General features: G+C 36.8%; 1 protein-coding gene across 1 annotated transcript in view; it reads left to right on the top strand.

Moving 5' to 3' along the window:
* The first annotated feature begins 12,698 nt into the window (after positions 1-12,698).
* The window catches only part of LOC145669882 (dipeptidase 1-like), a 262,183-nt gene continuing 251,802 nt past the window's right edge, over positions 12,699-23,079 (top strand). Inside the window, exon 1 of the mRNA XM_081738231.1 lies at positions 12,699-12,864. Coding sequence (XP_081594357.1) covers positions 12,804-12,864 — 61 coding nt within the window. The 5' untranslated portion in view covers positions 12,699-12,803. The remainder of the gene's footprint in view (positions 12,865-23,079) is intronic.

Below are 23,079 nucleotides of genomic sequence, written 5' to 3'. Positions count from 1 at the left end.
AAGAATGAAAAATGCGAATCGTGTGAACTTCATGGAGACGTTTCCAGATATCAAACCATCTGCAATAGTTTTATTTCCCTTTCACCTTTTAATCAAGGTGTCCCATGTTCAATTCTCGGTCGAACCACAACCCTTCTTTCATGCGTAACCCAAGTAGCGGTTCGGATGTCAGTTTAAGCGAAAGTCTTCTCCTTGATAACCTCGGTATTTCGTAAGGATTTTAAGCCTAAATATACGAAACGAAACCAAATTGTATATTTCTGCATGCCTAAATGCGTGTTGTTTTATAAAGAAGCCAATATTGCTTAAATATATTGATAGAAATTGGCAAAATTTATCGATTGCCTACGTAGCTTCCAACATTAGCTTGGATTGGACTTTCAATGATATCTACGTACCGGTACTAAATTTGTAATTTAATACCTCAGTTTTATCGTACTGATTATGGTACGTTGACCTTTAAATTTTACATGCAAAGCAATAACAGGATTTTCCCGTTATTGTCTTACATTTCAAGTAATGACGGGATTTTCCCAATGGCTAGGGCGGGAGATTCTCAACTTAAGAAATTTACTGACCGCACTTCTTTAAGCTTATGGGAGTTCTTCCGGCATATCCCCGCTGTTGCATAATAACATCAAGGCGAAACGAACTTATTTCTGTGAATATGTAATATAAATATATAAAGCAAAAAATGTAAGTCAAAAAAGCCTGGTTTAAACCAAAAAAGCCTGGTTTAAAACATCCCCCAAAAAACGGGTTTTCGGCATTTTCAAAAACAACCACGGTTCTTGCCAACTCTGCTATCTTTTGTATATAGGAGGTTAAAAAATTCTTATTATATACATTGGTTAATCCTGTGGAATTCATAATGTAAATATGTTGAAGAAAAATTGTTTGAAATATTTTTTCGAAATTCATAGTTTATTTTCGATGTTTTATATTATTATCAGCATCAACCACTAATTAAATGATTTTTTGTGTTATAGAGAAGCGATACAAAGTCTGTTTTATCAATTTAAAGCAGTATTTTGAAAAAAGCCCAAAATTTCCCAAGCAAAAATGCAAAGCAGAAAAAACCGAGTTTTTTTTCCAAAAAAGCCGGTTTTTTTCCGAGCCCTTGCATCTCTAGACACAAGTCATAATACAGTATACTCCAATTATTAATATATAGAGTGTTACAGAGATATGTCACAATATTTTGGGAAGAGTTTCCTCACATCAAAGTAAGGCAAATTTCACATACACCTATGCTAAAAAGTGGATAGTTTTGAAGTTATAGGCAAGGGTGCCCATCCTGGGGGCCGAGGGGGCCCAGGCCCCCCAAAGCTCATGTGGACCCCCTATTGTATTTGTGAATATACAATATTTGGCATTATTTGAGTGCAATTTGTCTTAAAATCTTTATATATATACCTTCTGCATCTGAATCCCCCCCCCCAAATTTACAGAGAAATCGGCGCCCTTGGTTATAGGGTGCTGAAAACGTGAAACAAGTGAACTTTAAAAGTTCATAACTCCACTGCTATGGGATGTATCGTACTCGGGTCAAGACATTACTGGGAAACTAATAAGTAAACTATCCAAATATCCATGTTTAAGAATGCTCCAGTACTTGCACATCAATTTTTAGAGAGGTAGGTGGAGAGTGATCAAGTACTCCCAAAAAGTCTCTCTAAAAATGATTGCGAAGGTACCGAAGGTTCTGAAAGATGGATATTTGGATAGTTCAAATACTAGTTCCTCAGTGATGTCTTGACCCGATTATGATCGGTCCTATAGTAGTGGAACTACGGACCTTTAAAGTTCATTTTTTCACGTTTTCGGCAACCTATAAGTACGAAACTATGCACTTCCGACTAAAGGTCCATATGAACTTCCTTTTTATTTTTATATGAGGAATCTATTCCCAAAATATTGACAAATTTTTGTAACACCCTGTATATGGTATAAATGTAGCTTTTACAATTTAATACATTTTAATCTTTCTCGGTTTAAGATAATCTGATTACATACTCTGCATTCTGAATATTTAATTTATTATAAATAGATTATTACGAAATATATTATTACTGTAAATAAATTATCAAATAGATTAGAAGAAATACATTATTACTACAACTCTGGAGTTAAACCTTCGTCTTGTGTGTTCTCACATTATTTAGTAGTTTAAGCATAACTATATACAATTCTATTTAAGTTTTGGATCTGACTTAAACTTAGTGTCCCTTTCAGCAGTGAGCCTATATGAGACGTTGACCTAGAGATTAATGTCGGACCCAAACCATATGAGCTCCCGCCGGGAATCGAATCCAGATTTCCCGCACCAAATGCGCACAAGATATTCGCATAGTAATAAGGAGGCTGAATTTTGTTTAACTGTTACACTGTTTGTAAAGGAATTATTTTCATGTTAAAAAGTGAGGAAAGCCCACTTATTAATTCTTAACGGATTTTTTCTCATTATTGGTTAATTATATATTATTGTTACATTGCTGGTATCATTGGGAATTTGCCGTCCAGAGATGGAGTGAGTCAGTGGGTCGGTGGGTCAGTGGGTCAAATGGATCAAGTTTTCTTAGTGGGTCAGTGGGTCAACAGCATGTGACCCACTGTGACCCACCACCCACCATGACCCACTGTGACCCACCACCCACCATGACCCACTGTGACCCACCACCCACCGTGACCCACTGTGACCCACCACTCACCGTGACCCACTGCGACCCACCACCCATCATGACCCACTGCGACCCACCGACTCAGTATGATCTACCGACCCTCTCTGCTCACTGCATTGTAGACAATATCTTCTGAAGACTGGTAAATTTGTCTTCGTTTTACTTTCAAGACCTTCATTTCCCTTCCTTTTCCACTTGTTTCTGTCTACTTACCTATCTAACCAAGTGAAAAAAGAACTTCAGGACTTTTGGATATTGATATTTTTAATTGTAATAATAGCAATAGGACTTCTACTACTACTTGGCTTTTGAGATCTGTGAGTTTTTAGAGGAGCTAACTACTGGAAAAAATACATTTTTGAATCACTGTAATATATAAATTATTATGTAAAAAATTGAATGTAACTGTGTGTGCCTGATCATCACGGTCAAATTGCAAAGTCAAATTAAATGACTTTTGGTATATAGTTAGGCCTTAATCCAAACTGAGATGTTATATTGCTTTTATTATAATGCATATTATCCTAAGGAGATAGAGAGGATCCGAATTTTTTTCGAAAAGAAAATTAGTATCTCGCAAACCGTTAAACTTACGGAGCTGAAATTCAGTGTATTAATTCTTTATTGAAAATAAACAGAATGTGTCCTAGCATTTTTTTTAATTCTCCTTTGTGGAAAGGGGCACTTCCTATATATGGAAAATTGGTAGTGAGTTGGTTTGTAAAAATGATCGAAAACGATCGAAAACGATCGATGTTATTTAAGAAAAAAATCAGAAACAAAAAATACAGTGCTTGGCTTCATATACCCATTGCTTTCTACTATAATAATTGCTGAAGCTTATGTTTATTATATGGAGCGCTTACAGCACAGGGCAATCAACCCAAAAACTTGTGACTAAAATAGGCATAAAATTTGTACTGTAAGCTTAATTACACGGAAATTTAAAGTTTGGATTGTACGCATAATTATATGGAAAATTTTACACTTTTTTCTCTTTACGTTGGTCTATTTACCTTGATTTGGAACTTTCAAATTTCATCCTTTTTTCCACTGAAAAGTATTAATAATTCAACAAGGAAATAATCATACTATGATAATTTAATTGAAAGTCATCGTAATTTGGCACATGGCAAATAGCAGTGTGGTAATTGAAGGGGAAGAAGGAGGGAAATTCCCATTCACCTCTGAACACTCCAGGAACCTCGTTCCCTTTCGCTTTCTAGACGGGGGAGGGAACTTGGTAATGGCATCAACCTTCATGTGTAATTACAAATATTAAATTTATAAACAAATAAGAAATAATCAGTTTATCAGGCTTTAATTGATAATTTATTCACAAGATTCCCTATCGAAGGCGTGGTAGATGAAGTTTCTATTCTCCATGAGTCGACATTGCCAATTGACAAGGTCGATATGGAAAAGATATTATATGGTGATAGAGAGATTATACTTCTTGCTGAGTATTTCAAAACTGATTAAGAAAAATCGTTATCAGACTTAAGTCTAACAAGCAGATTGTCAATGAGGAGTTGCAGAAATCGGGTAGAAGTATTATCAATTTCCACGACAGAGTGCGAACGGGGATTTCCCCTTATGAATTTACAGATGATTGATATTAGAAATAGACTAAGTGCTCTAACATTGTCTAATTTGTTGTTCATCAATGTTAATGGCCCACCGCTAGACAATCTCAAAGTACACGAGCTAGTTATTTCTTGGTTAAAGGATGGACATCATTCCGCTGCGGATGATTTACCACGAAAAAGTTACCAACAGGATATAAACCCGATTTCAGATTTGTTTTAGGGTGGAAAATTATGAGTTATAGAAAATGTATACTTGTATTAGTAATGGCTTATTTGTGTTATTCAACTTTGTACCTATTTTTTAGTAAGTCTCTTCTTTGCTTTAGGTAGACTACTTTGAATAAATATTCATAATAATTGCAATTATGCATATTTGTAACTTAAATTTAACGTGGTGTTTTAGTGATTACACAAATTACAATTATGAGCATACTTTATGGAGATACTCTCACATAGGGTACCCGAGCACCTTTATAAACTATGAAAAACTGATTTTTCAAGTTTTTTGTGAGAAAAATACTGTGAACTGAGAAATCATAACCTTTTCCATATTGTACAGGGGTATTTTCCTGCGAATAGAAGTTTCTTTTGAAATGCGTTCAAAAATTAACACTTGCAAGTAGGGATGGGCACGAGTCGAGCTGAAACTCGACTCGAATTCGAGTCGAGTTTCGAGCCGAGTCAAAGGTAGTTTTCTCGAGTCGAGTTTCGAGCCGAGTTACTGTTTTTGAGATCGAGTTTCGAGTCAAGTCGAGTTTAATATATGGCTCGCTCGTTTAGCTCGTTTTAGCTCGTTTTGAAATCATGGCCTGATTAAACTGGAAAGCGAAAGCCATGAGAAATGTAAGCTGTAATGTGTAATACTTTTAGTGTTGCTCACGAGAGGGGACACTGCTTGCATCTCATCTCGTCTCGATAACGATACCACAATAGATTTTTTAAAAAATAAAAAGACAGCCCCAAATGTCGTGAGCACCAATATATGTATATACTGTAGTTTTTACCATCAAGGCTGAGACCTGCACGGTCGTATTTCTGAACCTAAGCAGAAGCCCAACCCGGGTAGTGATGTTAACGGGCTCGGTTCGGTTCAACTGAGCGAACAGTCCGAGCAGGCTCGGCTGGGATGAGCCACCGAATCGGTTCAGTTCGGCTCAGGTGAGCCATCCATTTTTGCCGTCTCGGTTAGGTGAGCTGTTGACTCGACTCACTTCTCGGTTCGTCTCGATAGTAATTGAGTTGTGAGCCGAGCCACTCGATCCGTTGACAACCCTAAACCCGGGCCGAGCACCGCGGTGAATCAGATAACTGCTAACTCCAGAACAGAAAAATAACAGGGTTGCCGGGGTATTCCAAGATGGATATAGGCCTATACAGGATGTGTCTCATGTAACCCCTCTTTAATCAAATTGATGTCGATATCAATTATCACCTGGTATACACCTTTATGCTATACCCGTGTTGCAGCAGCTCTCACGTTATGAATACTCATAATTAATTAATTAATACGTAAAATTTACCATATTTTCCAATATTTTATCATATATATATATATATATATATATATATATATATATCGAATTACCCCCTCCAACCATAATTATCAACATTAAATCCCCTTGTCTTTATATATGTGACTGTGTATAGCTGTATTGAAATGGCTCCCATTATGAATGATTAATAAAAGGGATAATTCAAAATTGATCACTTTTCTGAATATCTTATCATAGGCTATATGGAGAAATTACTAATTTTTCAGTATTAACATATTGCTTTATTAGTCTGTTTTTCTGTTAGTATCAATCATTATAAAGAATTCTAGTGACGAAAGAGCTCATACTTAACTTTAAATTATCTTCATAATACTCTTTCGTAATATTCCTATATTGTCTTTAGCTGTATAATTTTCCTATGGTATTCTTAAATTCCTCATATTTTGAATTTCTTGCGAGAAGAATAATCGTCATCTAGTTTCTACATATTATTATTATTATTATTATTATTATTATTATTATTATTATTATTATTATTATTATTATTATTATTATTGTTATTATTATTATTATTATTAACAATATTATAAAAAGCCTATTCCGGATAACAATGTTGTTATTTGTATAATATGGGCAGCTCGTGGAAACATAATTGTGTGCCACATTTTCTGACTTTCGAGTAAGTATGAAAAGAAAGTTCATCATTCCTATGCAATTCGATACAATGACGCATACCAAACAAGTTTCCCTTGTGGTTTAATACCAATCCAGTCCACCTAATAACTTAATTTTACCAGAAGTGACAATTATCATGATATTCGCTAAATCCTCTCATATCATGGTAAAAATGAAATTAAATCTTTAAGTTTTATGTCCCACGATTATGCCGGTTAGGCTAAAGGAGAAAGTGGGAGGAAACGGGAGAACCCCGAGAAAACCCACGAGCACGGTGTTTCTCCACCACAAAGTCCATACGGCGCGAGCTGGGGTCGAACCAGGGACCCCAAGCACCGGAGGTGAACGCTCTACCACTGAGCTACCGCGCCCCTCACATATCTTGGTAAATAAAGTGCTGACTTCGCTTCTTAATATTTTGTATGGCCGGAAATTCTCTTTTATCTTATTCATTGGAGGCAAACGTTCTTACAGATTTAGACTGGACGGCAACTCAACACGTGTGGTTTATTGTTCAACAGCCCTGCAACTCTGCAAGTAAACAAGTTACCACCAAACGGAATCTGTAATCAGAGGTCCCTACAGAGGTTCAGAGTTTTCTTTACTGAATAGTTTTAAGCTCTTTCCTTTTTTATAGTATTCAATAAAAATAGGAGAAGAACAATATTGCTTTTCTGCGGCAGTGTCATTTATTTGAGAAAACCTATGGTAGTCAAAATTTGCAGACACTCCTCAAGTAACAGGAAGAATCCCACAGCTATTTAGAAAGGCAATCGGAGAAACAAGTTCATTTCTCTGCTTTCACATGTGTGACACTTTGCGTGCTGAAATTATTAATAATAATAATAATAATAATAATAATAATAATAATAATAATAATAATAATAATAGTGAATATCTACAATATATTATTATTATTCATACTTTATCTTATTTCTGACAGCAGTGTTACATACATAATTTTGTCTTCTTCAATCACAAGCCACTGTTGTGCTTATCCGATTCAAATCTCTCCTCCATATCGTTCTGCCTATTTACTCAGCAAAGTACTACTAGACTAATATTCATTCACAATAATTCTTTGATCCAATACTTGATCCAATTTGTTTTGTATATACCCACATTCATGTCCAGTTCCATCTAAAGGAACTAGTGTAAAAACAATTTTGTTCCCGAGCGTTATAGTAGAGTATAATCGAATTCCGGATATATGAAGGCCCATAAATATGCAAATTAGTGCAATATTCATTGGGCCGAAGAGAACTGCATTTGAATCAATTTTACACGAATCCCGAGAGAACACTTCGCGAATGTAGCATATATTGTGTCTTAAGTTACTCATATACAGACCACGACAATAGTCTAGGAGACAAAGTTTCTGTCTGTCTCGTATCGAAAAAGTATCGTAAAAGTGGTGGTCTCTTAGGAAGTGTATATGTACCTGGAAACGTATGACTTCATGCCCACCATCACCCATCTTTTGCAAAATTAAGTGAACGAGAGATATATTTAGATTTATTACTAAGCTACCAGATGCAATCTCAGAGGTCATTTTACACTGGAGCACTCAACAAATCAACAATAATAACATTGGGAAAGGAAGTGAAAGGATGGTGGCCAGAGTCTGTATTTTAAGGTATCATCTCAACATTGACCTGGTGTAACTGAGGAAAACCCTGGAAAACCTCAGTCAGGATACTGAACTCTGGATTCGAGCATGGGACCTTCCGATTGCGAAGCAAAAACACTGTAATAATAATAAATCTTTGAGTTTTACGTCCCACTCTTATGTCGGCTAGGCTAAAGGACATCGGGATGATGAGAAATGAATGAAATGCTGGAATGAAGAAAGTGGGAGGAAGTGGACGAGCACCGAGGAAACCCATGCACACGGTGTTAATCCACCACAAAGTTCACTTGGCGGGAACAGAGATGGAACCCGGGACCCCATGCATCAGAGGTGAACGCTCTACCAATGAGCCACGGCGGCCCTTATAATAATAATAATAATAATAATAAAGTTGTAGTAGTAGTAGTAGTAGTAGTGTCATTGATAATAATTGTATTGTCTATGTATGATACTTGAAGAGAGCACTTGAACTGCACACACGATTCAGCTCGATCTGGCTCTTTTTGGCTCGACTCGACTCGAAACTCGAACCAAATTCGAGTCGAGTTTCGAGTCGAGTTGGAGGAAATTTTTCGAGCCGAGTTCTCGAGTCGAGTTCAAAGATGTCTGTTTCGAGTCGAGTTGAGTTCCAAAGAAAACTCGCTCGAACTCGCTCGTTCCCACCCCTACTTGCAAGCAGGGTTGATATGTTTAAAACAAAATGTTTAAAACAAGTGTTTAAAACATGTTTAAAACGAGGGCTGTTGTTTTATTCAGTTTGTTTTAAACGTTTTAAACAAATTGTTTTAAACGTGTTTTTTTTTTCGATGCTGGTTGGACATGTTTAAAACAACTAAAATATCAGATTGAAGAAGCTACTTTAATTTTCTAACAAACAACCCATCCTCCGCAGGGTTTGTGTATGGAGTAAATTACAAGCAGAGTTATATTCTTATTATAACAGCAATTACTGAACGAAATTCTGCACATCAGTGTGCTTATAACTAAACCAACAGAAATTCAAGTGAAGTATTTGAACATTTCATGAGTTATACACCATTGAAAAGCTTATAGACCACAAATTCCAACGAGATAATATTCGTGAAATTCCCGCCGTATTCGTAGAAAAAGAACAGACATAAAAAATCATTAAAAATATGAAAATATTGACTTTGCGGGGCCCTGGCAACCCTTGCAGTCTCCCTACGCTGACAAAATGATGGTAATGTGTAGGACACATACTTGTGACAATAATATAAGAAATGGTAGCCATTGCTGCCATTGCGTAATGAATTCGTTTTATGTAGGAAGTATTTAAAGAAAATATACGCAGAAAAACATTCATTGAATTAGACATTCTCTCCCCTCCCCCACTAAAGTACCAAGTCCATATAAAAATCATTTTTGCTGCACACATCATGTATACGAACAAGAATTATGCTTCTAGACCACTTCAGTGAAATATATCTTGTGTTATATGGGACCGTCCCGAAAATAAATGTAAATTAACCAAATTTGACCCTCTATTCCTCTATAAACAACAAGTACACATACAGGTTACTATCATGTAGGGGACTACTTCATTGCTTCACATACCAATTTTTATGGATGTACCACACAGAGGGGAGGAATACCCGCTAAAACCAGATGAAAAAAAAAATTGATGAAAAAAACTTCATCCTCCCTCTCTCGGCCGTACATACGTACCCCGTATATACATAAAATGCAAGTGACGGAAAGCTTTATCTCTCAAAAATACTTTGGTACCAAATCACCTTTCTAGCTTAATTAAGGACTGAGCTATTGATGTTTGTTGTAAAAATAAATGTAATTTACGTCAAAAAACTGAAACTCCAAAAATTGGCTAACTTTGTCCCCTCCCTGCTCCCCATAATAAGCAAGAAGTACAAATCAGGGTTGGCAAAAACCATGGTTTTTATTGAAAAAACAAAAAAAACGGTTTTTTTGGTTTAAACCAGGTTCTTTTGGTTTAAATAATTTGCTGTACATATTCATATCATATATGGACAGAAATAAGTTTGTTTCGCCTTGATGTTATTATGCAACTACCGGGTTATGCTGGAAGGGATCACATAAGCTTAAAGCGGAATAAAAATCGTTTCTCGAGTTACATTCGAGAGAAATTGTCCTCCATTTGAACTAGGAACCAGGACTAATTGGCCACAAATGCGATACGTCTGCCGACTCACTCACGAAGGAATCCTGATAAAAAATACGTTGTACTGATCTTTACATGCTTCTTAATATAACTGTCAAGAGTCATTTCAGAAGGACAAAAACATAAAGAGTTGCACAAGTGAAACCATTATACAGAATTACATATGGACAATTTCAAAGTACTACGGAGTACAGGAGAACTAATTTAGTTCAAGTTAGTTAACAACGACTTTTATTGGTCCAAATTAAAGAAATACAACGACTTAATCTGCATATCAATAAGAAAAGTGAATAAAGATACGAATTAGTAAATTTAACTAACATCATCATGGAGTCTGTTTCTAACAAGAAATGTTTATTTTAAATAATATAGTTGTGATGAGAGATGTTGCCACCCTCGAAACTTGCCCTTTCATACAAATGCACGTGTTGTACATATGATAGAGCTGGCACTGGCTGGTACCTGTATAAGATAAGAAGTGAAGGCAGTACTTTGCACTTCGTAGGGCTATATATATTCCGCAAATTTGCCTTATTGAAATCAGTTAGGCTACTACTAGTTCTGATGTGCTATAGCAAATTCTCTGCTCGTTTGAATATAAACATTGATTAATTGATTGCAGAAGACAATTCGCTATTCATTATCGTTTTCATTATCTAGTGATCAATATTTAGAAGAAAAGTAGTTGATTTCCACTGCTTCCGGTTAACTGAGAAGATCGAACCCATTCTTAGGACGCTAAATCGATCTATAAAAAAACACACACACTTTACATTATTTCTTATCATCTTCCTCTATGTAGAACATATTGAAACCGGAAGATCTGGATTTTTACATTTCCGGTTTTAATAGAGAAAACGAAAGCAAAATGTATTCTTAGCACGCTTAATCAATTACAGGTAGCAGTTTCTTACTATTTTCGTTCTATATTGAACAATATTAAAAATGGATAGTAAGTGAAAGTTGTCCCGGGTTCGATTCCCGGTGGGGACACTCGGTCGTAAAGGTGTAACACCTTTTTCTTACGCCAGCCATCTTGAATAAGGTTTCCCTCATTCACACCAGGCAAATGCCAGAATGGTTGCTAACGTAACTGTCCCAGACCGTTTCCTTCCTTCCCCATTACTTTCTCTCCAGTTCCCAGGGCAGTGTGCTCGCCGAGGGACGTCATCCCTCATGTGTGTGACGGGCTAATATGACCATTGATGTCGAATGCCCAGAAATCTAGTTCCTACCCTAACCCTATGGATATAGTTGATTTCTACCACTTCTGGTAGATGGGTCCCTTCCATGGACGAACTCGATTCATAATTGATCCTGTACACCCTGGCCAAAATTAATAGTTCTTGAGATTGTTTGTCTCTCGGACAGACATCGTATAAAGGTATTTTCTTTGTTAAACTAAACCCCTGAAAAAGAAGAACTTACATGTTTCAGAAATTGCATTTGCGTATCACTAAAGAACAAAAAAACAAACGTTCTTACGAGGGAGGATCAGAAACTAAAGTTACAAAGCCGATATTTCTGGACTTTCGTCTGTTATAGAGGAATGAATGAGTGTACGGTAATATTAATACATGGAGCTGGCAACTGTGCAAAGTTTCAGTCACCCACTACGTATGGCGCTAGTTGTAGGTAAACACAAATGGTGACTCGTTTGGAAAACTAGTCTCGCGAAGAAGTGCACTTAGTTATTCGTTTTCCGTGGGCGAAACATGTAATCACGGATGAAATTCATTGGCAGCTGGTAGAGGATTACGGAAAGATTTAAATGCCTCGTCAGGATATCGTAGCGCGTGCCTCCATACAGCTCAAAGGACCACCACAATGTTGAAGAAGTTTAGCTGGGACATTATCGACCACCCTCCCTACAGGCCGGACCTTGCTCCAAGCGACTTTCAACCTGTTCTCGCACTAGAAAGAGCACCTAGGAGGTCATCGTTTTGCTTCAGACAAGGAGGTGAAACACTTCATGACAACGTGGCTTAAACACGTAAGGAGAGGATTTTAATCAGAAGGGAAAATTCAAATACATCCCACGATGTTACAAGTACATCGACCCAAAAATAATCTAATGTATGAAATAATTTATAGACGTTTCACTGCAAGCTTTCTGTCCCTACTTTCTTATTATTCCTCGCATTTTATGAAACAAACAAACAAACAAATTAATTAATTAATTAATAAGTAGGACATAAAACAATAAAACGCATATTCCATTGTTTTTCTATTATGCGGAAAACATGCTGTGATATCTATTAAGTATGTAAGGCATTGAAACGTTATCTCTAATTCTCATCTGACCGCCAATGGACACAGTAGCTTTAAGAAATAAACTTCAAAAAAAGATTAAAAATAATTTATCAAATCACTGTAAACAATTGTGAGAAATATCTTATCTGCATGACTTGACTTCTTGGTTGTAATCACGAGATTGCTTCAGCAATGTCAATATATAGGCTACACTGAAAACAAAAAACGATCGTCAAAAAACAGTAGTGTGAATGCAATGATTGTGTTATAACTTTATGCTGGTTAATTTGATTGCGAGTTTGTGAGTAAAAGTGTGTGTGTGAAATGGAAAAACAACCACTGTTATCGCAGGCGTCCAACTCTGCCCAATGGGGAGCCACAGAAGGTAATTACTGTCTTTATTTATTTATTTATTTATTTATTTATTTACTAAAGGGATTTACGACAGATGCTTGGCAAGAACATAGTTTAGCATGAACGAAACTAATGTTAACTTTCGAGCAATGATAGAAGAAAAGAACCTGTGGCCATGGCCGGTCCTGGGCAACTTACACACCCGTGCATCATTCACTCCCCACTTTTTTTCAAAAAGAACAAATCTTAAAAACGACGTTTTCAAGTATGCTACACGATCATGAACAAAGAAGGGGATGGAAAGTGCACTCGCACTCGGAAAGGCCAAAACACTACAAACCCAATCTTGTTGTATCTTTTTTTCTTTAAATAATAATCTATTATGTTAGTGAAAGACAAAGCAAACAACCTACAAGATGGTAATCCTTTTTATCGACCTTCATTCTCAATATATTAGTTTGTAATCCCAGTGCAACTAACTCTTGTATCTTTATTTCTTGATTTTCCGTTGATTTTTTTAATGTTTCCACCTTTAACGATAAGGAACTTACTTCTAACCAATGTTTCTTTCAGAAAATATGTTCCCGGGGGGCACATTCAGTATTCGGAGGGGCTCATATTATTTTCACACTGTACTATTCTATTTAATATATTATAGAGGTATTATTGTGGTCTCCTTCGGGAGCACTCTCAAAGCTCCGGGGGGAATGCTCCCCAACAAACATGTCTGGAAGAGACACTGTTTGTTACAAAGACAAGACTAGTTTTCATATCAAAACTGTGATAACTAAATGGAACAGGTGTTCGCTACTGTTCGAGAATTGAGTTCTTGTATTTGACAACAACCAAGCAATTCATGTTGGGATTTGTTTGACTATTTGCTTTAGCACTGCCCATATGATTTTAAACTAATGCGACCTAAACATGATTTATAAATATAGCATTCAAATAGAAGATCAGCGTAGTAAATTTAACCACCATGATCATGAAGTTCCAACAAGAAGTATTTATTTTAAATAATACAGTTAAGACAGATTTTGCCACCCCGTGCAAATGCACGTGTTGCACATATATAGTATAGCCGGCCTTGCGTGTGGTAATCATGAAAAATTTCGAATTTAGATTTCATCAGAATGGCCCTTACATCATGTCGAAAATGGGATTTTTGGATGGATGACTATTTATTTGTCAGTTCTTATCGACGTACATATGCTCGTCTAAGGGAAGGTTCTAGAACGTCCGCCATATAGATTAGTAGCTAGGTTGGTTCCTTTCTGTACCGAAGGTTAATATTCAATTCACATTGTATTGCCAAGCGAGCGTTAGCGAGTGAAGGCGGGTTAGAGCCCCGCAGGCCACATTGTTTTCTGTCTTTATTACAGCTAAATGGAAAACGGGACCTGTGTTCTAGAACCTTGTCTTCGTCTAAAGACCATCGCCATTCAACACATCCAAACTTTAAAAAGTCAAGTCCTTCGATTTAACGCCCCATAATTATGCACTTTAGGACAAGGGAGACGATAAATAATGGGAGAATTCGTGAAATGGGGATGTGGGAAGAAACACTCGAGAAGCTCTCGAAAAGTTTTTGTTCCCATTTACTAGCAAATGAGTTAGGGCAATGTATTCAGTATGGTGCTTTCTTATACCTCAATATATGTATAAATAACGGGAATAATTTATAAAATGTGGGAATAATGGTGAGCGACAACTTTCCAGAAAATTAGAAAAGATTTGATTTCGTTTTCTATTTGGCGTCCCATGCACCAGCAAGGCTGTATGAGACGTGGATCTACAGTTTAAAGTGGAACCGAAGCATATGAGCTCCCTCCATAAACTAGAAAAGGAAGTTCAACATTTCCATACAAAGTAATCCAATGACACATCCGAACAAGATTCCCCTGCCGTGCCATCTGCAGATACATTTCCGAAATTAAACTATCTATATATTGTTCTAGACCCAATTCTAACCCATTTTAACTAATAACTCAATTTCAGCGAAAGGGCGTATACCGTTATCTTCCCCTGAGCAACTCAATTTTGCTATAAGAATTCAACTATTTCTTCTGTAAAAGGACATTTTCACCTGCTTCTGCAACCATACAAAACCCACCAAACAACCATTTGCAGTTCAACAGAGTCCATGACATTCTCCTTTCCGAAACATCTGTGGCCACGAATATGATCCAGGTGTATACAATGGGTGTTCCAGGACTTGGAACCGCCTGGCTGGATCGCTAGTTTGATATAATGCTTGTTTGTCCATTTAGAGCCGTGTGGTAGTCAAATCAACGAACAGCGCATCAGGAACATCTCAGACACCTAAAGCAAACTTTTGCGTTGGGGGCTTCTTACTAATTATTCGACTTCCAAACTATGCTATGCATACGTGTATATATATAGAAAGTCTTATAAAACGGCTGTCTCTCTGTCGTCAGGTATAAGAGGAGAAACAGAGCTGGGTGTGATTTTGGAGGAAGCTTTTCTAGGAATCGATTCAACATTCCAAAAACAGCTATCCCATCTCTTAACCGTCCATTCAAACGGCAAGCATTTCCGGTTTCAGTGTTGATTGTCATAGAACAAAAGTGATCCCGGAAGTTGAGGAAAAATCCTCTTTTTTTACAAGTGCCCGAAGACGAGACTTAACATATGTTCATTTTGGGTCATTGTAGGCCAGAAAATGGTGGATTTTATTTGTCCTTTTATTTTTGCTTTTTTCGGAGTTTTTTTATTGGTCTTTTTTAAAGCTTTTCATACGTCTTAACGTCTTTATTTGCACTTCATCTTTCGACACTAAATTTACTGGTCACTAATTCGAATCACCACTATCTCTTATACATCTTTTCTTTAGTAAACAAAATTCAAAAGATAAGATATTCTTCAACGACTGGACTGATAAAACCAGATCTGCAACAATCAGAAGTCAGATAAGGGGGCGTAATAATGTCCTCCAGCAAGGGGTGGTGACGGTAGGAAAGTTTTCTTATTTTAGTTTTACTTCAGTTTGTGGAAGAAGATCACACCGTTAACCTACCAGAAGCTTGTATTTCTTGAGCATTATATTCATTAAATATGTAATTCTATTTAAATAGGGTCTTATTTTTACGTCCTCTTTCCCAGTTTTTAGATCCTTTTTTTAAAGACATTTTTAGATCTTTTTATAAGTCCTTTTTAGGCAATTTTAGGTCTTCAACTTCCGAGCCCTAGTGATAATAGTGCTTTTTTGGAATCGATTCAACGTCTGAAGAAGGGAACCATTTCCACCAAAAGTGATACATGCTTCCGGTTTCAATATTGTATTCGGATAGTATGGAAGTCTACTATCGTTTTACAATCTTAAACGGAATTACTTTCTTTTGCTGTTGGTGCGATTTTCACCATGAACTATTGTTTTGCCTTAGCCTAAAATAATGTATCCACACTGTAAAAAATTTCGCCTTAAATTTACTGACCGATTACCGTCAACTCTCGCTGCCATCCGATTACCCTAAATTTTACGGACCACCGTTTTTTCATAAAAACGGCAGACCGTATATTTAGAAGCAAAATAATATTGACCGTATTTAGAAACAAATTTGGTACCGTATTTTACCGTAAAATTTAGGGATCGTTTTTTTTAAAAAAAAGCACAGGTGTGTTATTACCGTACAAGATTTACGGTAATTATCACACCGATTCCGTATCTAGAGGTCCTTGCCAGTGCAGCGTGCCCTCTTGCTAGATCCAGTAAGAATTCTTGCTGGGCAATATATATTGACCCAAGTTTCATCGAATTGCTGGAACTGTATCAGTACACACACACTAGCTAGCAATATATTTTTCCTGGATGGATGCAACTAGAGTGCACGCTGGTCCACTGAAAGATTACTTAACTAAAGAAAACACAAAAATGAACGAAAGAAGCGTTGCACCTACGACGTGCATAATATCCATAAGAATAAAAGTTGAAATTAATTCTTAGTTTCTAATATCGAACCCTTGTTCTGATATCATCTTGAAAATACATTGCTTTTTCTTTTCAAAATTACCAATTTTGTCATGTATTGAACAAAACACCAGAAGAAGATTCGATATTACATACAAAAAAAAAAAAACTATTTCTTGAATTTTATAGCTGAGTTTTCGCACGCTTTGAAAATGTAGTTGAAACAAACATCCATGTCCTTTTAAGATATTCATAAATCGATATTCTGTTGCAGTGTTAAGACTAGCTTTATCGCATGTATTTTCGCTATGAGTACCAGTAGACTAATAGACCTATAATATTCTAATCAGCGATTCATTCGATTAGTCGCATTATTACGGTTTCAGATAACCAAGCAGGCACCCGACAACATAGCTTAGAATGACCAGAACTACGACTAAACAAGTGTAAAACCATATGACTTCTCACAACACTGCCTACAGTATCCAGAATCCGCTATCCCAAATTAATAAATACGTGTTTGCATAATTATGTAACAGTGGCATCAATGCTATTAAAAAAAAAGTCACCAAACTTCCAGAGTATCGGACTTTTTCATATTTATTAAACGCTCAAATGTATTAACAAGGCGCCAGAACAGATTATAGGTACTCAGAACAAAATTAAAGATAAAAACATTTACAGAAATATTTTTCAAATCTAACAATTCATTTATTCAGAAAAACTAATGACAACATGGGCGCCCGATGAAAACTTTCTAGGGGACTCATCTCCCTGGTTACTATATACTCTATTACATTTGATATTTTTTATTTGTATTAAGAAATTTAATACGTTTTCATTAGCTAGGGGAGCGACCCCCTGCCCCTCCTTCGGGCATACATGAGTGACAGTATTCTTTTATTTCTGTAACATGAAAAATTCCAGTTGATGCAACACAATTTATGTAATGCTGTACTAAGTACGGTAAACTACGAAGCACTTTTCCTAATTAAAAAAAAAAAAAAAAAAAGTATTTCAACATTGTGATTTTCATTCTAGCTTCACCACCACTCATAGTTGGCTACATTATCATAAGACTTTATACATCCAGCAGCTTCTTGGTTTCGAATCGTTGCACTTTGGAGCGATCTGCTTGCCACGATAGCCAAGTAAAGTTTTGTTTGTCACCGAACAAAGTTCAAATATTAACATGGTGCTTTCCCATACATTACCTTGCTTAATGTTGAATTTCCAGGATATCTTCAACACTAGTATTTATATATCACACCAGAAAACCACACACTAAACAAACAAACAAAAGAAAAAAACAACGCAAAACAAAGCACAACACATCCGAACCTACGCGCCATCAATCCTCGCTTCGACCATGTGCTTTTTCTCTCCAATGCGCATGCCCGACGCAAGCATCTGACAGGAAAACGGTCTCCTACCATTATTTTAGAAAAACGGTAAACCGTATATTTTTTATGGTAGGAGGCACTTATTTTCACGGTTATTGGTTACAGTGCAGATTTCGTAAACTATGGCATATGTGAACCAAAAGGCTGTAGAGGCCTTCTGGCCTTGAAACTTGTGTGACACTCTCTGTTCCTTTCATAATATGAGCGGCCCAGAAAGGCAGTACAATTTTCTTGAGACTCAACGAGATTCAAAGTGGGGTGAGAGCTCCTGTATGGCTAAGCTGTTAGCGTGCGCGCCTTTGGCGTGGGAAACCCGAATTCGATTCCCGGCGGGAGCTCATGTGGTTCGGAGCTGAACGGGACGTTAAACTCAAAATCAACTCAACTCAGAGTACGGTACGTTGATTCCGTAGTATTGCTATAAAGAGGGCAATCACAATTGCAGACTTTATATTAAAATAAATAAATTTCATGTTCGGGCATTATGTACTGTATTCCTCTACAAGAATAAACGTTCACAATGCTTTTGATTTTTAATTAAATGTTTAATTTGATTTTTAATTAAATTTAATAAATCAAAACTACGTATGTATGTGATTGTATTGTACAGCAGTATGTTGCAAAATTTTAGAAAAACTCTTTTTAACCATAACGAAGAAAGTAAAATACGTAATTTTAAAACTTCCCAAGGAACGGTTTAATGTATGAAGAAGCTGAAGGGAAAACTTTGATAGTACATCAATACCAAAGCATACTTTTTACGTACAAAAATTAAGGTGAAATAAAGATTCTGAAACATCACAATTCCAGGTAGGATTTCGTTAAAACTACGAAATAGGCCCTAACAGTAACAACACACTGTTGAGTACTCTTTCCTACAAACACATAACACGATTCCTTTTCCAAAGCATTTCTTTCTTTAATAAGGGCATGTCAACAAACTATGGCACGACTTGCTGCTAAACCATTCTGAGAAATTTCAAGGTATTCTTCTTTGCATTGTCACTCCATAGTAAACTATATAATAATACGTGAACTGAAAAATTTAGCTGTGTGTAAGGCCAGCTTTATGATAGCATGACTGTGGAATTACTAATGTCAACTGCCCGCGCTTCTAAAACGCAATGGTGATAACACACGTGAGCACTTTCTGTGTAAATTAATTATGGAAATACTCTGGGGCATTCAGATCAGAAACATATGTTGCATTCCCTTATAGTTGATCATGAGTGCGTTCCCTGGCTCCTAAAACCACGCAACTTCCGAGTTATCGTCATCTTTGACAGCTATAGTGACAGTTATAGTGACTCATTGGGCTCTACACCAATCACAGTATTGCTTTGGCCCACGTGTGATGCATCGGAAGAATTCGGTACGTTTCGTGGAGCTTCCTTCCGGATGCACACTTGAGAAAACAGCAGAAGTGCACCAACAATGTTGCCAAATTTAGAAGACCTGGGGAAACGGACGACCAAAAAAAATACAGCATTTAAAAGACTATAACACGAATACTAGCAATTATTCAAGTTAAACTGTAACAGTAATAACAGCAAAATTATAAAGCAACAACAAAACGAAACTTAGCGGCAATCGGACAACACTGCAACCTCAGGAGATGTTCTTCGTACGAAGGAGGATCCAAAAGAAACCGGACTTTCGTTCTTAAAAAAAATAATTTATTACATTTTTTACAAAATTCTTTCAGCCTCCTAAAAAGTACTCTCCATTAAATGCGATTCATTTCTCCCATCTTCTTTACCATTGTTTGAAGCACCTGTCTGGAACTTTTATATCGTCCAATGCGCTCTGCGAAGTTCTTTTTACAGCATCTACACCATCAAAGCCTTTTCCTTTTATGATTCTCGGAAATTGTCGTCATGTTAGTCAAAAAGTTTGGGTCACTTTCAATCTGATTTTTCAAGTCCTGGCTCAAATTCAGACGAATGATTTGATCCTGTGTGAGAAGGCAAGAAACGAACTTAGCGGCAACATGTCTCATTTGCAAAATCTCACGCTGGCACGACCTCTAACTCACTCCTGCCTCTTTTGAAATATCATCGATCATGAAACGACGATCCTCGCTGATTTTGGGGCAGATTTGTTCGATGTTTTCGTCGTTTCGAAATGATGAACACCACCCAGAACGAGTATGATCTTCAACACTCACATCACCACACTTAAAGCGCCCAAACCACTCAAAAAATTGTGTGCGATTCATAGTATCCTTCTTGAAAGTCTGTTGAAACATTTGGTAAGTTTTCGTTTCCGATTTTCCAAGTAGGAAGCAAACACACTCCTTGTTCCTTTGAATCTGCCATAACGATTTCGCAGGCGGCAAACGAGAACAGTTGAGAAAAACAATATTACGATCCAACGTTAACATCCTATGTAGACGCCCCTTGGCCAACTGATCTGGGAAGGTCTCTACTAGCAAGAGAACTCTCTACTACGTCTAGGAACGGCAGCGCTCTTTTCAAACCTGTTTCTTTTTGGTTCCTCCTCGTATAGTGTGAGAGGCGACACTGGCAAAATTTTATGGATAGGAGTTGACGACGGGAACACATCCTTGCTTTCTATTGGATGATGAAATTAGTAGATCCAGGTCAAGCTTCATGACACTATGGGATCGCTATAGCATCAGTTACTATCAATTCTTTAAAGCAGCATTTCTCAAACTATTTTCAATTAATGACCAGTTTTATTAATTTGAATGTTCTACGAACTGCCCTTGTGTCTCGTCCTCTTCGAAAACAAATTCACCATTATTTTAATGAGTTGTGCATTCTTATATTTTAACATACTATTAATTATGATTCCCCTGTATTTTTAAGTAGTCCATTATATGAAATCTTCTTTATACATTTTACCTGTCCATGTGTCCGTCTGCCTATCCGGGAGATATAAAATCTCAATAACTGCTTCATGAATCAGCATCAAATTTGGTCAGAATGTAGGTAGTCAAACGTTAGGGTACATATTTGTTTTCGGAAGGTGTGTTCAAGCCGGAAGTACTAGATATCAAGTAATTCCGGTTTTTACATTGATTACTATAGAACAAAAATTGTAATAGATACGGAAAAGAAGTTTCCTGGAATCGATTACGCATATTTCATGTCCATTCTTAAGTCTCTACTAAAACTGGAAGTGTGAGACGTAAACCTAAAAATTTAATTTAATTTCGAAGCGCAAGCGCATTTCCCAGATGGAAAAGTTCTGTAAGAAAGCAATTGAGATGCAAGCATTTTGGTTGCTTTGTTGCGAAAAAGTCAGGGGAAAACAGAAGCTTTAGTTGCTCAACTCAAAAATAAAAAAAGAGTCCAGTTGAAGACATTGAACATTCAAAGGTTACCCATAATACCCTGAGGTCGGACGCCATTAACTAAATTGAAAGCAGGTGAATTTAATTTCCGTTGGAGGCGATCGATGGGAGATGAAAAGCACAACGCTTTGTAAACTTGATAACCATTGGTCTTCTGAATTTTCCAATTAGCCAAACGGTCATTTGGTTTCCCTCCGAGGGAGCGAATTAGACCATAATAATCACCAAAGGGAATGCATTGATATTATTAATGATACTCAGTTGGGTTTTACTCTGTTTCCAAAAAATTCCGTTTTGCATTAAAAAAAAAAATCTGTTTTTCATTTTCCACTGCGAAATTTCGACATAAAAACTAAATGCATATCTCTATTGTAGAGGCGGGAGCTTTTAATTTTTTAGCTGGCAACTAGATTATTATAAATTTAACAAAATCCAGCAGTGTCTTAAATATTTCGTTTTCTCATTATCAATGTTCATCCAACAGGAAAAATGGCTCCATTTTCCTCTCAGTTTTTTTAGATGTAATTATCATATTTGAGAGACATGTTAAAGCGCTCGTTTATAATTGCTTTATATTTTCCTGCATTCAGGATGTACCATAATATTCTCCAGTTCTTCTTATACATGTAAGACAAAAGGAGGTGATAGAATCAGTATCGAAAGGAGTGTCAAGGGTTCATGGTGGCTCAATGGTAGAGCGTTTACCTCTGGTGCGTGGGGTCCCTGGTTCAATCCTCGGCCATGTAAGCTTGTGGTGGATAACATTGTGTCCGTAGGTTTTCTGGGATTGCTCCCGTTTCCTCCTTTTTTACCATTCCAATAGTTCTTCTATCCTCATTCACTTGTTTTAATCATCTGTCTCTCTTAGCCTAAATGGCAATGAGATGTCAAACTCAAAGATTTAACTTCATTTCATTTCAAAACTGTGGTCGACAACTTCGTCAGACGAAGAGAAGAAGAGAAAACTAGAAATACTGATTAATGGCAACTATTATTCCCTACGAGACGAGATGAAAAGAATCTTCGTTACGAGATGCGAGACAAGGTAGAACTGTCCCAACAGACAAAGTTATATTTTCTCCGAGACGAAACAGCACTTTCAAGGCTCTATTTCAAAACGTGAGAGTTGCCAAATCTTTGTACATCGGCAATATTAACTCCAACACACACACTGACCAGCGAAAACATTACAATCTTCTACACAATGTCCATCTTTGGTCTGGTATGTCCATCTTTGCCTTGCATATCAGCAACAACGCGATTTGGCATGGAAGCAATGAGACCTTGGTGGGTGGGTGAATGAATGGTGCATTACATCTGAATACACAAGTCAATTAATTCCTGTAGATTCAGCATAGATGATCGATGAGCTTGGGTTTGACGTTGAATTGGTTTAAGATTTGGTGACTTTTGGGGCTATAACAGTATTTAAAATTCACCAATTTATTCCTCGAACTACTAGAGCACAATATTGTCCTTGTGACCAGGAGTGTTGTCTTGCTGAAAGATGCAATTACTAGCTGGAAATATAGCTTACGTGAATAGACGTATATAATCAGCAATGAGACCTGCCGATAGCCAGAAGTCATCATGGTG

Source organism: Thermobia domestica, chromosome 2 (assembly GCF_964235325.1).
Source record: "Thermobia domestica chromosome 2, izTheDome1.hap1.1, whole genome shotgun sequence".
NCBI classification, from domain to species: domain Eukaryota; kingdom Metazoa; phylum Arthropoda; class Insecta; order Zygentoma; family Lepismatidae; genus Thermobia; species Thermobia domestica.
Note: the sequence above shows the minus strand (reverse complement) of the source record. Positions and strands in the feature narration are given on the sequence as shown.